We start from the raw sequence: 16,216 nt of genomic DNA on the forward strand, positions 1-16,216 counted from the left end.
TACATTAATGTAAAATAGAACAATAAGTCTGTGATAAGATAGTCTGGAGCCGAAAGTTCTTTCTATAATTAGTTTGTTGTGGTTGGTTATGAGTAACATTATTGTACTACTGTCTGATTCTAGTCATAATAATGTTTCAAATGAATTATACAGTGAATATTAAATACATATGAACACACAGATCTCTCTATAACAGAACAATGTCAGACTATAACATCTGAAAAGAATGTTCAGTGTATATTTAACCAGTCCAGAGATGGAAGAGATTCCATAGACGCCGGTATTGAGAAATAAAAACCTCTCCTCGCACATACGACATTCACAGAATAAGAAGAAAAAATCCCACACTTTCAGATTGTAAGAATTTATTATCCCTGTACTGACACTGCAACACAAATAAACACAAATACTAGCTGCAACAGTTTGTCATTTTGTGGAAAGTGGATAAAATATATAATCTTAGACTTAAAAATAAAGGTTCTTTATTGGCTTTGATGCACAAAAGTTTCTTTATAATGCCAAAAGGTTCTTTTGATTATTATAATAAAATGTATTAAAGAATTGTTTACTGTCGTTCTGAGAACCCAAAGTGTTTTTTCCCCCTAAGTGTAAAGACTATATAACAATATAAGATTTAAACCTTTATTTTTAAATATGTGTGTGTGTCAGTCTATCCATCATATCCATTATTTGTCTGGACTAAATGGGTTATAAAACAGCCAATTATTGTAGGAAATGCAACCAACTCCATCTCATTAGAAAAATCAACTATTTTACCAAGGTGGTGATTATATGGTGATGTGTATGGAAATATAGGAAAGTAAGCATGAAGGTCCACTCCTAACCTCATCCTAACTGTCAGCTCACCAAAACTCTTCTAAAATCTCATATGTTTACATACAATCTTAGATTCAGGGGTGGACCTTCATGCCTGGGCCTATTATTTGAGGGTTTTCTGAAAATCACACGTTTGCTTATTAATTAATACAAAATTGCGACATCAATTATTTTATTTATTTATGTATTTATTTATTTATTTATTTTTTGAGATTGAGTTGACTGTTCTGGTATTGTCATTTTTTTGGGTAATGTTTTTTACCCAACCGATGCCTCTGTTCTCCAAAACACATCATTTCTTTGCTTATTTTGTTTAGTATTGTTTTATTATTTTGTCACCTTCTTCCTTTCCCCTCTGGATCTTTTCTTAGTGTCACTGTTTCTGCCTGCAATTAGGATAATTAAGAGGCTATTTGAGGATTTTTTTTCTTCAGTCTAATGAATTGTGTCACAGCCATCCTATTAATTTGAGAGCCATATTAAACGGTATGTACTGTGTCCTAATTTTGGGAGACCCAACGGGATACCACCATATTTCTGAGAGACAAACACAGTCTGAGAGAATAAGATGGGGAATAGATTTTCAAAGAGAAAAATATGAAAAACATTCTATGCAGAAACGTCTTCCTCTTTGAATGCACGGATGTGATAAAGTTGCCAAAAAAGTAGCCTATTTATGAGAACTGTCCACAGTGGATGTTGTGTGCGTTGATACAACCTATAATGCAAAAGTGAACTGACTCACTAGGACTAGTGTGCTCCTCTGTGCGACAGTTCACTATCGGACGCTGCTCCAATGCCCTGGATCACAGCGTCTGTCTCCTCGCAGGACCCGTCGGCTCTACCCACAGTTCCCCGCGCTCAGACAAGATGGAGGAAAGCAGCAGCTGCGGGAGAACAATGTTTGGACTCTGAACGTTAAAAGAAACGACCGAGGGGGGAAATACAAACACGGAGAGACAACGGCGGACATGCACTGGTAAGCGAAACCCTGAGGTCAGCTTTGCGTGAAGTTTGAAGCGCCGGAGAAGCGCACGCAAGCGGGGTAGACAACAAAGCGCAGCGCAGTGTAGCATGTAGCCGCGTAGCTTGACGCGGAGCATCAATTGTTCGTTGGAGTTGCATGGGGCTGTTTATTATGGCTAAGCGCTGTCGCTCGCGCAGCAATGCCATTGTGCATATTCTATATGCATTTATTTCTTGTTGTGACCTTGTGGTGTAAAACAAAAGCACATTTAGACGTTGCAAAGTGCTTTTTAATTATTGAAGATGTTTTTATTGTATTTGTCATATTATATGAGCGCACGTTCGCAATGGTAATATATTTATTAAGCGTCGCTTAGCCGGATAGCTAGCGCGTTAGCAGCGAGGCCCTTTGTGAGTCGGCATGTAGTTATTAATATGGATCCCACCATAACGGTCCTGCCTTAGCCTACTAACACAAACTTAAATCTCCCACGTCCACAGTATAGACTTTAGGGTCCCGTGCCACGAAGTCGTGTTGTTTTTCTGGCCAATATGGCCACTGCGTCCCGAGTTGGGACTCGCTTTGATTTGAGCGTGTGAAATAAATGATTTATGTGTCTGATTGATGAGCTAGCTCACTTGGCTAACGTATGCACGAGCTATTTACATACCATCTGCGTCGCGTGCCGTCTGCGCGCACTCACAACACAAAGAGACTCGAGCTGTGTGCTGTTACACGAGATAAAAGACGCCTCTACGAGGACAAAGTGTTCCTTTATTTCGCATTTCTTTATTCCACAATATTTTTGGACCCACTTTATATTAAGTGTCTTTACTGCTATGTACTAACATTTAAATTATTCTTTTATTACAGTGCACTTATTTCGTACACACGTGCTGGGTTGTATTTATATAAAAAATACCTGGATGTAATTACATTGTTAATCCTAAACCTACCCTTAATCTAACCGTGCGGTGAATCCTGCCACTAACATTACCCATATTCCACATCAAATTTGATATAAGTAAATGTGGGACCACAAAAAAGATAGACATGTTCTGAATCTAATAATTAAATGTTGGACATGAACTCATCATGTCCTGAATGGGCTGCTATTGATTATTCATCTTTTCCTTGAATGTGAAGTGACACGGATGCCAGAGCATCTGGTTCAGATCCAATCCAGCAGCCTTTAAGGGGAAATGAATTAGTATGAATCATCGGATGGCGCAGGAATCTAAAGAAGAGCAATTGGCCATTGACTTCCCGGAAACATGATGTACTCTTGGCAAATGTGCACACACACATTGAGCGAGACGAAACCAGTCTATAATAATTTACAAGGAAACATTTCTGTAAAATACCAGCTCTCGTTTACAATCGTAAAACGACTGTATTTTATTATGGGATCTAGAACCCAAAATGAAAACCAAACCTATCTGGTTCAAAATATCTTCTTTATTCTTTGTATCTTTTATTTATCATATTTTATCCAAGTTGTAAGTCAGTTTAATGTAATGAGATTTTGACGATATTCCACAAAAACACATCTTGCTATTATGTTATATTCAAGGTTGCATGATAAAGCCTGTGTAAGGTGCAATCCACAAACTGAGACTCGTATTCTGGTAAGTTATTTGTACACTAGATCATTCAGAGCAGTTACTGAATCATCATCTGACTCAGTCAGAGTCATTACTTTCAGTCTTGAAATTTAGTTTTGTGTGCTTAAGGTTTGCCAAACTTGAATCAGTATCATTACTGATTGGTTGTAGATTAGGTCATTATTTACGGGTTAAATTTCTTAATTTGCATTTGCAACAATCTGTAGAAAACCATAATTAGTCAGAGCAGGATGTCCAGTCTTTAGACCTCAAAGTTGATGATACTTGCATATAAGATGACCACCACAATTGATTGTGGTAGGCCTAATAACAAATGTCTCTCTCTCTCTCACACACATAAACACACACATTGCACTGGACTTAACAGTTTAAAAGGAATGTTCCACAGGCCACAATTCACTAACATTCCTAAAGCTAGACAGGTTCACAGGGCACAGCATCTGTGTTTATATTTATAACATGCTCTTAATCCTTAACGTTCAAAAATAGAGCATGTGAGCAAACACCAGACGGTTTGTTTTGAGTATGATATCTTAAATTGAATGTCTGTGTGCATGTGTAAATATGCAAAATTTCAAACCTCTGCAAAATGCAAAAACATACGTAATCGATGGTCAATCTAAAAAATCTGGGCAAAACGAGTTAGAGATGTCTTGTGCATGTTTGCGTTTGATCTGTTTAAATTGAGTCTGTATGCTTTCATGTCATGAAACTATAGCCATAAAATACATAAAAAGTTGTATTTATTTGTTTCTGCAGCACAGTAAATGAAAGCGAATGCTTAATGTTGATCTGTTTACGTTGCTCTTATCGTAATTACTCCTTATCTTTATGAGTGCTTAACATTGCTTCTCATTAGAAGTCATAAGTGAATTGTTTCCCATAGGTTGTTGTTTGTGTGTTAAAAGGAGGAAATAGCAAGCATAATACACTGAAGAGAGGTTGACATGTTTTTAATGTCTGACCCACAAACCTCTGTGATTAATACAGTTAAGCACTTTTTAGCTGGATCTAAAGAGCATACGGCTACTGCTAAGTTTGTTTTTAAAGATCAGCACATCACTTGCTTGCATCACATGCTTCATGTTTTCCATGAATTTGGCAAGCATCAAAGTTTTCATTGTGTTGCAAACATTTGTCACAGTGACCTGGTTTTGATGAGCCTCAAAGACCTGAAATTAAAACTTTCCAAATTACAAAAGCACTCAGAAGGATGCAATAGGCAGTCAGAGTCTTCACACTAACATGGCTTATGTGGTTGTCCATGGCACATTCACACTCTTGCAGCTTTTGAAAATTAATTTTCAGCTTTTAAAATTTTTGTATTGTTTTGCCAAGATTTTATTGCTTCTGAGCAATGTAGCTTTAAAATAAGGAAATATGAAAATAACGGCAGGATTGAATTTGTAATGTTAATTTTTAAATTGCTGACACTGATATCTAGAGCAGAATGGCATGTACACACACACACACAATCATTTTGTTTTTTGTGTGTGTGTTTGTGTGTATGTGTATATATATATACGGCAGGATTGAATATATATATATATATGTATATGTATATGTATATGTATATATATATATTATATGTATGTATGTATGTATGTATGTATGTATGTATGTAATGTATGTATGTATGTATGTATGTATGTATGTATGTGTATATTGTTTGGGGTCAAGTATATTTTAAAAATAATAATACTTTTATTCATTATGCATTAAAGGATACATTTAATTTAAGTAAGGCTTGAATTGTAAAAAAAAAAAAAAAGAAAAAAATCAAATTATTGGCTGGCCAATTTCACTTTTCTTTGTTTGTTTGTTTTTCCTGAATTTTTTTTTTCACAAAAATATTAATCAGCACGACTGTTTTCAACATTGATAATAAGAAATGTTTCTTTAACCCTAAATCAGCATATCAGAATTTCTGAAAGATTATGTAAAAACTGCCATCATAGGAATAAATTACATTTTAAAGTATTTTAAAATAGACAACAGTCATTAACATTGTAGTAATATTTCACAATATATAAAGAAATATAAAAGAAATACATCTTTAGTGAGTGTATTGAACTGTATTGTGTATCATAGTATATTATTATATTACTTTGAAATAAGGTAAAAAAAAAAAAACATTTCACAATATGTTCATTTATTACTCAGTATATTATGCATTAAAAATAATTGTTTCTACTTGGCTAGTCAGGCACAGTTGTGAGCACTTCATGTATGTAAAGTCATTATTATCAAATCATTATTTGGTCTCTTTTTATGTCTTTAGGATGAGTGAGGTGGCCTTGCATTGAAGCAGTCCCTATCGCCCTTGTTCCAGCATCAGCGTCAGTGTGATAACACTCTGAGCCTAGCACCTTCAACATGAGCCTGATCCAGGACAAACTTGGCAATGAGTTCCTCCGCTCTAACGGTGGCATGGAGCCAGGCTTTGGTCCGGGCATGCTCATGTTCAGTCACCTGCCCCCTGTTACTAGCTTCACCCGATTGGCCAGTCAAACCGTTATGGCTGACCTGCAGCCCCACGAGATGATCTTGAAGAAGGAGAGGGACTCGCCGGACTGTGGAGGAGGAGGGCTGAGTGCTGGAGGCATGGGTGGTGGAGGTGGCATAGGAGGGATGATGGGAAGCATGGGAGATTACGTTCATGCCATGGGCATTAAACAGGAGAAGGTCTCTGAACATGATTACAGGCTGCCTCTCTACCCGGGAGGTGGAGCTGGAACTGGAGTACGAAGTGGAGGAGAGTTGCTGGAGGTCTCGCTGGGCAACCATCAGAACCTGGTGGTGCACGACCTCAGTCTGGGAAACGTAAGTGTGGCCATGCCTGTCTGTAAAAATATATTTGAACAGGGTGGTTGGTAATTACACCAAGGAATGCTTTTATTACTTGTGCTGTTATTAAAAGGTAGCACACCCTCATCATGTGATTTCCTAGATTCCATATTTTACTGAACTTCCCTTCTTTCAATATCACTACATTCTGAAAGTTAAAGGTTCTTTAATATCCATGGAACCTTTCCATTCCACAACAGGATCTTTAGTGGAAATATGTTCTTTTAGATTTATAAAATTTTCTTAACACTAAGGAAAGGAATGGATCTTTAAGAACTGTTCACTAAAAGGTTCTATGGTTTTTCAATGGCATTGCTGCAAAAAATAAATAAAAAATAAAAAAAGATCCCCTTTTGGAACCGTATTTTTTTTTATTTTTAAGAATGTAGTTATTCTATTAAAGGAAAAGATGTCTCACAAGGAAAATATTTTTTTAATTTTAGTGGAATATAATTATTTTATATATTTGGTATTTTTCTTTTGATATCTAAATTTCCAAATTCCCTTGATTCTTAAATTAAGCCAGGTTTGTGTTTAAGGTCTGTGGAAGTCTCTATCCCAAGCCGAGCTTAATGCAGATTCCACAATATTACTGTAGGACAGAAATTAATTGTCCTTCCTGTCGGTGATGTCATCCCGTTTCTGTGCATGATTGAGGGGTTTGACTAGGTCAAATGCAACAGGACTCATGCAGTTGTGTGTGCGGAAATGCAAAACAGCACCTTTGCTTCTCATACTGTGATAATTAAGTCCTTTCCGAGGTTATAAGGGCAGTGAACCCATTTAATCATTATAAGGGTTTATTGATCATCTCATCCGCTCTGACGACTGAAAGGAAATCAGGCTGAAGCATTGAGACACTGCATCTGGCTCTGTCTTTGTGCAGTAGCCAAAGGCAGCTGTGATTACATTAATAAAATGATGACTCATGCTAATTCGCATTTTTTTTTTTTAGCAGCACGCCAATAAATAACATGCAAGATGTCTTTGTTCTGTCTTTTGTTTTCTGGTTGGTTGGATTTAATCTATCCAAGTTGCTCTTCCTCATGCTTTTTTTTCTGTTAAAGGAGAGGTTATTTTAAAGACATCAGACTAGAGCAAAGAGTAAAATTTGTTTTGGCTAGCCATGGGTGCAATTTAAAATTTCATGTCTTTCTCGCTCTAGTTTTCTCTTTTGTCAGATATGCCATAGCCTTCAGAAGGACAATGAGTGTCACATGGACAATTCATATTTTAATCTCCATTCAACATGGGTTTTTTTTTGTTTGTGTTTCTCGCCGATCTGGTGTTTTATACTGCCCAAAGAGACACTGTTCAGATGAGCTGGTCAATAATCCACATGGTGTTTTTCCATAGATGGACGCGAAAAAGGGAAAGTGTCATTGATTCTCCAGGGATAGATATAGGGGCTCATAAATAAAAGGTTTACCACCCTGCCTTCTGCCACATACACATTAGCCAATACTTCTAATATTCAAACTAGTGTCTCATGTAGTATGTGCATATTATAGAGTTGTGTCTGATTTCTGTATCTGCATTTGTTACAATTAAAAAAAAAAAAAAAATCCCCCCAAAAATCCAAGGCACAGTGTGTGTCTCATTCACACAACTTGAGTCTCAATATGCCATGTATACAAAATGAAAAACAGATTTTTGCTTCACAAATGTTGTGTGAATGAATGGGATTTTGTGGTCTTTTATTTAGTCTGCTCCTCCTTTGTTATCCTTCCAGCTGTCAGGACGGCTGGTAAAGGAATCCTCAGGGAGGAAAGGTCGGAGGTCAAACGGCGAGGGACAGGAGGGCAAGACACGGAGGAAACGAGGAGAGTCAAAGGTGCAAACAAACTTTTCATTAACATAAAACTTATTATTCACTGCTGTGTTTGTTAAAATTTAAAAAGGATTTCTCTTCATAAAATAATAGTAGTGTTGTCTGATGCTGAAAATTGTTTTCTCTGCAGTCAATGATGCTGGATCCAGATGGAGGGAGCTTGTCTCCAAACTCCAAACCGCACATCTGTGAGCACTGCAGTGCAGCGTTTCGGAGCTCCTATCATTTACGCAGACATGTGCTTATACACACAGGTCAGCATGCGTTTACACTTTCACAAAAGATTGTGCATATGTTAGTAGAAATTAGCCTGTGCACATGGTGTCATCGAAAACAATTTGTTCCAAGGATTAACAGCCAGTATTAAGTAGAGATTAAGGGTACTTGCGTTCTTAAATAGCTGGTTTGTCAAGTTCACAAAAGTGCAAAACTATTTTTGTATTACACAAAAAAAACATTGCTTACTTGGATAAACTGTTTGAATCATTTCTTAAAGGGGTCATATGATGCGATTTCAAATTTTCCTTTCTCTTTGGAGTGTTACAAGCTCTCGGTGAATAAAGAAGATCTGTGAAGTTGCAAAGACTAAAGTCTCAAATCCAAAGAGATATTCTTTATAAAAGTTAACACTTGTCCATGCCCCCTTGAAACGGCTCTTTCTAACACGCCCCCACATCTCTACATCAGTATGTGGGAAGATTTGCATAACGCCGCCCAGATGCCCACGCAAAGAAAGAAGGCGTACCTTTTATTTTTTTATTTTGTTAAATGTGAGCCAAAAATCATCACAATTAAAAGAACCAAAGACTTAAACTACTTCAGTCTGTGTGCATTGAATTTATTTAATACACAAGTTTCACAATTTGAGTTGAATTACTGAAATAAATGAACTTTTCCACAACATTCTAATTTATTGAGATGTACCTGTATATTAACAAAAAAGTATTTTGTACAAACCAAGGCCTTTGGAGTCAAAAAGGTTGAAAACCACTACTTTAACAGCAGCCAAATAGGTTTGCTAATTTATACTTTAGATTCAGTTGTAATTGATAGTTATTTTACTCATACTTAGGGGTGGTATTGGCCCCATTAAAAACCATCATGATGTATTGGTGCCTCTGTAGTCACTATAAACACTTCAATGCTTGACACTCCATGTCATTTACAGGTGAGAGGCCTTTCCGCTGCACTCAGTGTAACATGAGCTTCATTCAGAAATACCTCTTACAGAGACACGAGAAGATCCACAGTGGTAAGTTCCTTAAGTTCACACCAACTTCAGCTTTCATTTCCTCATATCTGGCTTATTTGTTAGCAGGATGTCGATCATGCTTCACAGCCACTTCTGTTTTTATTATGAAATTTGCAAAACAAATTTTTTTGGTCCATAACTTATCTTTCCTTTTATGGATGTCTGGTTTCCAGGAGAGAAGCCATTCAGCTGTGACCAGTGCAACATGCGTTTTATTCAGAAGTATCACATGGAAAGACACAAGAGAACTCACAGTGGAGAAAAGCCATACAAGTGTGACACCTGCCAACAGGTGCGTTTCATGCACGAGTTTCAACCCTTTCTGTTTAGCAGAACTGTGTTCTCACACTTGTGTTCCTTCTTTAGTATTTTTCCAGAACGGACCGGTTGCTGAAGCACAAGCGGACGTGTGGAGATGCCATTAAAAAGGGTGTGGATGGAGCAGAGCACGAGTTGGGCTCAGCAGGCGACGGAGAACACGGCAGCTACGGAATCTCTCAGGGAAATGCAGCTACGCCCAGCCGCAAACGGGGCAAGACAAAAAATGCTGGTGAGGGGGGTGAGCGAAAACGTAAAAAGTCATCCGGGTCTATGGGAATGACACATAGTCAGGGGGCGGATGGTTACGGGGTGCATGACTTTGGGGTATCAACAACTTCAACTTCAGCCCAGCCGGGTCCCAGCATGCACAGTGAACACGGACGGGCTCCCAAGATGGCCTTTAAGAAGGGGAACAGGAAGTCCCTGGAGAAGAATATTCACCCCATGGATCAGTCCAAGCCAGGAGGCATGGAGTTGCCTGCAGGAGGAGGCTTGGACAGCCTCGGGCTTCTTTCAGGTCCAGGGGCCAAAGTTGGTCCCAGCAGCAGTAACTATGATGATGCCATGCAGTTTCTGAAGAAGAGGCGATACCTCCATGTGCCGAACAATGGGGGCCCTGCTTCTGGAGCTTCGGACTACGATGTAGGCGTCAGTCATCTGCAGTCGCAGCCGACGGTTATCCAGGGTGTCGTTTCTGGGGTCCTAGATGGTGACGCCGCACTGGGCCTCCTGGACACGTCCCCTCTGGGAGATATAAAGCAGGACAAGTCTGGTATCCCAGATGAAGTTCTCCAGAGCTTGTTGGACCACTATGCTCACAAGCCTGATGTGACCTTCGACATCACCGATCCCCATCACGTCGAGCTCCAGCCAGCCGCCACAGATTCTGCAGACCCGCTGGGAACCGATGACGCCCCGTCAAGTCCCAACAGTGGCGACAAAGCCGTAATCATGCACGAGTACTCACGTTTTCTCCTACAGGCACTAGAGAGGACCAGTCACAGCGCAATCTTCCCCTTGGGTTCCAGTCCTGGTTCTGCCGTGACTACAACGGGACATTTTACAGGCCCTAGCCCGCTTTTGTCAGACAAGCATGTGTATACTTCCTCACCTCTCGAGTACTCGTTCTCTCAACCTGTCTCGTCTTCGCCCTCCCTTTTGTCTGTGCCAAAGTCCCACTTTGGTCTCCTCGAGGGCTCATCGCCTCCAACGGGCTTCCACTTGAGCAGCCTGGAGCCGCACACGCAGCAGCTCACACCTTCCCAGGAGCTCACCGAACAGCTGGACAAGCAGCACACCTCCCCTCCGCCGCCTCCACACACCCCCAACACCAACGCCTACCAGATCACACCTCAGCCTCCCGACCTGGGCGGTCCGAAGGAACCGCAAGGGCCGAAAAACGGAGCCGCAGCCACCACTGGAGGATTCTCCCTGGCTGCGTCCCAGGACCTAGACACGCTGGACCCAGCCAAGGCTCCTTATCAGATTGAGAACTTTGCCCAGGCTTTTGGGGCGCAGTTTAAAGGGGGCAGAGTGTCCCTGGCCTTCAGCAGTGACTCGGGGGGAGAGGTGACTCACCGCTTACACACATCAGTCTCCGAATTCTCAGGGTATAGCAATCTCTTGGCTGATGCCAGTGACCCAGTCAGCAGTGGCTCCAAAACCCCAACAAGCCAAAGCTACAGGTGAATGGGCTCATGTGCCTAGATGCTCAGATGGAGGTTCCCTATTTTTATTTTGTCATGCTGTCTTTATTGTTGTTGTTATTATTATTGTTATTATTATTATTGTTATTTAGTTCTCCTACTTCAATGAAATTGTCATGTTTTTAAGTAATGTTTTTCTCACTGCCATTATGTTCATATGAAATTTCACCCTCCTTTGGCCTGTGATGCCTTTTCCATCATTACGTTCTTCTTTTTTTCAATTTCCTTCGGAAATGCTCTGTAGACTTTTAGTTCTGCTCTGTTGATCAATAGACGAAAATGCAAGCGAAATTAGTTCTGCTTGCTTTTTCCAAAAGTCATTCACATACATTTTAGCAATTGACTTCACAAGCGTGTAAAAATAACTATAAAAAAGCAATGGCAGGGAGTTGCCTAGAACTGAAATCGTCTGTTACAATGATTCAAGTATTACTCAGGAAAACGTGTGGACGGCAAATCCAGAAGGGTAGCAAGCATTCATCCAAGAGGCAGACGTTTTGCATATACAAAGAGCTGTTTCGGGAGATTTTTTTTTTATTCTTCTGAATAAGTGCAACAAGTAGAAGACTAAAGCGCTGCCTGTTAAATTACACTGACTCCACTTTCCACCTAGCTGTATAGAGATTATGGTACTTTTGTCAATGTGAAATACTCACATTCTCTTTCAGTAAGGGCCATATATATAAATATATATTTATAAGAATATCTGTATGTAAAATAACATATACTCTTTCTTGAGACTGGCAGGTGACTTGGAGAGAGATAAAGAGGGATTGAGTTTGTGAAAGGAGGCCTGTGACTGACAGCGTAAATCCCCTTCGCCCTGTCCTTTTTTTCCCTTGGATTGCGAAGCCAAGAGCTATACACTAGAGGGCGCTGCATGCGAGCGTGTAAGTGCCTCTTGGCACAGGCCAAATCATGTGATTCTTCTGTGCCTGTCTGGCTTGCTCTTCCCTCTCTCCCTCCATCCACTCCTCCTTTCCCTTCTTTGTCAGAAAGAATCCCATTTAGCACTTTTTTGATCCTGTTTATTTTACACCGTGAATGAAACTACCCAGGATGATCACACAGAATGTGAACTGTGTAACTGACATGCTGTTTTTAAAAGGGGGCAGTGGACAGAAAAGGGGCGGGATTCATTTTAGGAAGCGTAGATTATGTTGACAAGACCAATGATGAGGTCTTTCGTATGGAAAACTTTAGTTTCAATGGGATGTGTTTGCTGGAATTAAGGGTGGGCTTTTCTTGGGGTGGGAGCGTTGGGTGTCTTTTTTTATATTTTATTCCCAGCTTCTCATGGATGTAGGGCAGGTTATAGAGAGGGATTTTTCTTCTCCTTGTTGTTTTATTTCAAAAGTATTGGGTTGGGAAAATGTGTTTTGTGTTAAAATGGCCCCTGTTGTACCAAGCCTTTCACCAGAGGCGACTTGTAAAAAGTCCGGCTCTTAGTAATTTATATAGTATTGGTTCTAAATATACTGTCTAAACAGTCCAAAAGGAATTCAGAAAACATTGCAGTGTGCATGCAGGGCAAAGTATTACCTTGAACTACATTTTTATATGTTTGATTTTGTACTGTAGAAGTATTATTGTAATTTTTTTTTTTTTAAACGATCAATAACTGTCTTCCATCAGCGCTGTTGGCTGCTGTTACACTGTCCTTGAATTACTGTCATCTAATGTTGTTCCTTCTTTCATGTGTTTTACCTACCGATCCCCAAAAGGACAGAACCACATGCAAGATTGTCTGACAGGCGGACTTCTCTTGATGCAATTTGATTGTTTGGAATGATTTAGGATATTTTGGAAGTAATACTTTCAAATTGGTGTTATTTATGATGGTTGGGTTGTTGTGGGTTGTGAATAATGTTAGTAGTTATTCACAGGTGATGTTTTTATACCTCATATCACTGGTCACAGAAGCAGGGATATCAAAGAGTGACTGTATGTAGCATGACTGATGTGGTTACCATTAAGAAACGCCTCAAATAGTCCCTTTGCCATTAAACTTGTCTCTTTAATTGTAGGATTTCCTGTTTTCTTTCCTTTTCAGAGACAATTTACTGAACTTCTGAAAAGTTCTTGAAGTTGGTCACTTTAGTATTGTTTCAATAACTAAGGTCAAGGAGATCCAAAGATGCTATGAATTGAAATCTAACTTTATTTAGATGCACAGGCTGCCAATTCACTTTGCATTTATATTTGTTTAAAATCATCTTGTGCCCTGCAGTTTTGTTCTGTAATTTGTTTTATGATTTGATGTGAAACAGCTGAAATAAAATTTCTGGTTCAGTGTGTAAAGCCCCCGCAGACACTGTTAAGCCTTGAATGATATCCTGTGTGGCTTGAATAATGCAAGCCATCAATCTGTCAGTGGTTGCCACCATAAGGTTCTTTTTTTTTTTTTTGGCTTCTTGCTGTATATTCCTGAAAGTATTTATTTTGTTTACATACAGTTAATAACACTACAATTTTTTTTTTTTTTTTTTTTTTTTTTGCATGTACATTTTTAATGTTTTCTTTTTTCCCCCTTTTTGTCACCATGCCAAATTTGTAGCTAATGATCTTTTTCTCTCCTGTCTTATTACAGATTATTGTAATCTGATACACAGGGCTATACCTGTCCATTTTGACTTTATTATTGATTAGAAAACAACAATAAAAATGCTGAGATCAGTGTGTTCGGATGCATGTATTTATTTCTATTGTGTGATGTTACAAGATATTTTTATATATGGTACTGTAAGAGATCCACCCCTTCAGCATCTTGTTTGGTAAACATACCATATCTTTTTGAGCTGAAGGGCTCAAGTAAGTGGACTTAAGGTTCTGAAGCACTAATGCAAAAAAGTAGGGGTGAAAAAAATTGATTGGTGAGGGTTGGTGTAACTTTTTTTTTTTTATCCATAATATTATGACTTTTCAAATATGCATGTATCAATTTCTAAGTATGTGAGAATCTGCAATGATTTGAGACCTGCTATTTAATTGTCTCAATTATACTGTTAAAATAACAGATTAGATGCATCACTCAAAAGGTTCAAAGTCCACAAACTCTTCTTTTGTAGCCATTTACGTCACGTATAAGATAGACCACTGCAACGCTGCTATGAAAATTTACTCCTCAAAATAACTTTAGCACTCATCAGGAAAGTTGTAGGTTTCTAAATTAGTATTGGCCCCAGTAAGCAAGGAGGCCAAAATAGCAGGTTTTTAACAAAGATTTGAGGATCAAGTGGCCTTTGTTACTCTGGTAAGCAACCTGCATGTTATAAAGCCATACAAGTGTATCATGTCCTGAGTACAACTGATGAAACAGGGAGTTGTCACTTGAACGAAGGGGACTGTCATGCATGATCGATTGACTCCTTAAGCTTCAAGCTGCAATGATTGATGGTACAAACAGGCAGCGAGACCCAAAGGCACTCGAGACATCAGATTGTCATGAGTATCTCATATTGCTGTGGTAGCATCCTCTACCCCAGATACGGCTATGACAAGGCTTGCAAACACTGGTATTCTACCACCCCCTATAAACCTTGAGAACAGATTTGAAGCATTAATGAATGTGGGTGAGGAATCCCCAAATGTAATTGATCATGGATCGTATCAGCCAGCAGCTAATACCGCTACTAACAGCGCTCGAGGTCGAGCAAAAAAGCGGCATTCAGCTCAGAGCGCAGCCGAGCCCAGGACTCTGATAGTGGGGGACTCTATTATCAGAAACATCAGTAGCAGGACTGCTACTACATGCTGCTTTCCTCAAGCAACCGTCTCTGATATGAACAAGGAACTTCAGAACATTCTAATGACGCACAAGATCGGATCATCATCCATGTGGGGAAGAATGATATTTGGAAAGAGCAGTCAGAACTTCTTAAGAAGGATTTCAGTGAACTCTTTGAAACACTTTGAAGACTTGAAGTTCAGTCGTTCATCAGTGGATCACTCCCAGCAAGGGGAACTAACATGTTTTCATGGCTTCTTGGGGTGAATACATGGCTACAAAGAACCTGCAGTATAAAAGGAGTCAACATCATCGACAACCCCTTTTCTGGGGCCATAGACAACTGTTTAAACTGGATGGCCTCCACCCAAACAAACTTTGTGGTAAAGTGCTAAAGGACAATATCTGTTTCTTCCTCCGTCCTCCTTCAGTAGTGTGTGCCAATCCACTCAACTTGAATGGCACACAAACACCTGGACAGAGTATGAGTGGCCACAGGACTTCATATCAGCTTCCGAGTCTTCATGTGGTTGACACATCCCACAAGGACACTGATAACACCACTCAGCCACAACAAGCACTGCTCATGGACAACATCCCGGCTGAGCCCTGCCCACAGAGCTTATCACTGACAGACTGGGATGTACAAGAACAGCTCCAAGACTCAGCACCCAAGGACAGCTTTCTGGAAAACAGCCAAGGATGCCAGGACAATATATTTCAGCCACTGGAATCACCAGAGAAAGAGCCCCGCTCACCAGATATATTATCCCTCTCTCCAGCATCCCCACTACTAAGCTTTTCACAGAAAATCGAGGAACTGGTGTATGCTGGGACCAAACTCTCCAACTCTTTCACTGCAAGCCCACAGATATCAACTAAAAAACGGCGGGCCCCCCAAGCACAAAAGCCTGTGGGCCCAGCTCAGCCTCCTCCTCCTGTGAGAGCTCTCCAGCCGCTGCCACAACGCCAGGGCCCAAACCCTCCTCCATCTGCTCTAGGTGAACTAAAAACAACCGATAACAGCTCTCAGTGGCATGTGTCGGGTGCCCGCTATGATAGCAGCATCATTCACAAATGTTTACAGAACAAGCGGGAACCCA

General features: G+C 39.8%; 1 protein-coding gene across 1 annotated transcript; it reads left to right on the forward strand.

Moving 5' to 3' along the window:
* Positions 1–1,537: 1,537 nt before the first annotated feature.
* On the forward strand, positions 1,538–13,096 carry LOC109065652 (zinc finger protein 281-like). The gene is made up of 8 exons (XM_019082640.2): positions 1,538–1,816; positions 5,711–6,252; positions 8,009–8,110; positions 8,238–8,361; positions 9,276–9,359; positions 9,533–9,651; positions 9,726–11,365; positions 12,134–13,096. The coding sequence occupies exons 2-8, from the start codon at positions 5,806–5,808 to the stop codon at positions 12,135–12,137; spliced, it is 2,520 nt and encodes an 839-aa protein (XP_018938185.2). The 5' UTR covers positions 1,538–1,816; positions 5,711–5,805; the 3' UTR covers positions 12,138–13,096.
* The last annotated feature ends 3,120 nt before the right edge of the window (positions 13,097–16,216 follow it).

The sequence above is a fragment of the Cyprinus carpio genome, chromosome B3 (assembly GCF_018340385.1).
Source record: "Cyprinus carpio isolate SPL01 chromosome B3, ASM1834038v1, whole genome shotgun sequence".
Taxonomy (NCBI): Eukaryota; Metazoa; Chordata; class Actinopteri; order Cypriniformes; family Cyprinidae; genus Cyprinus; species Cyprinus carpio.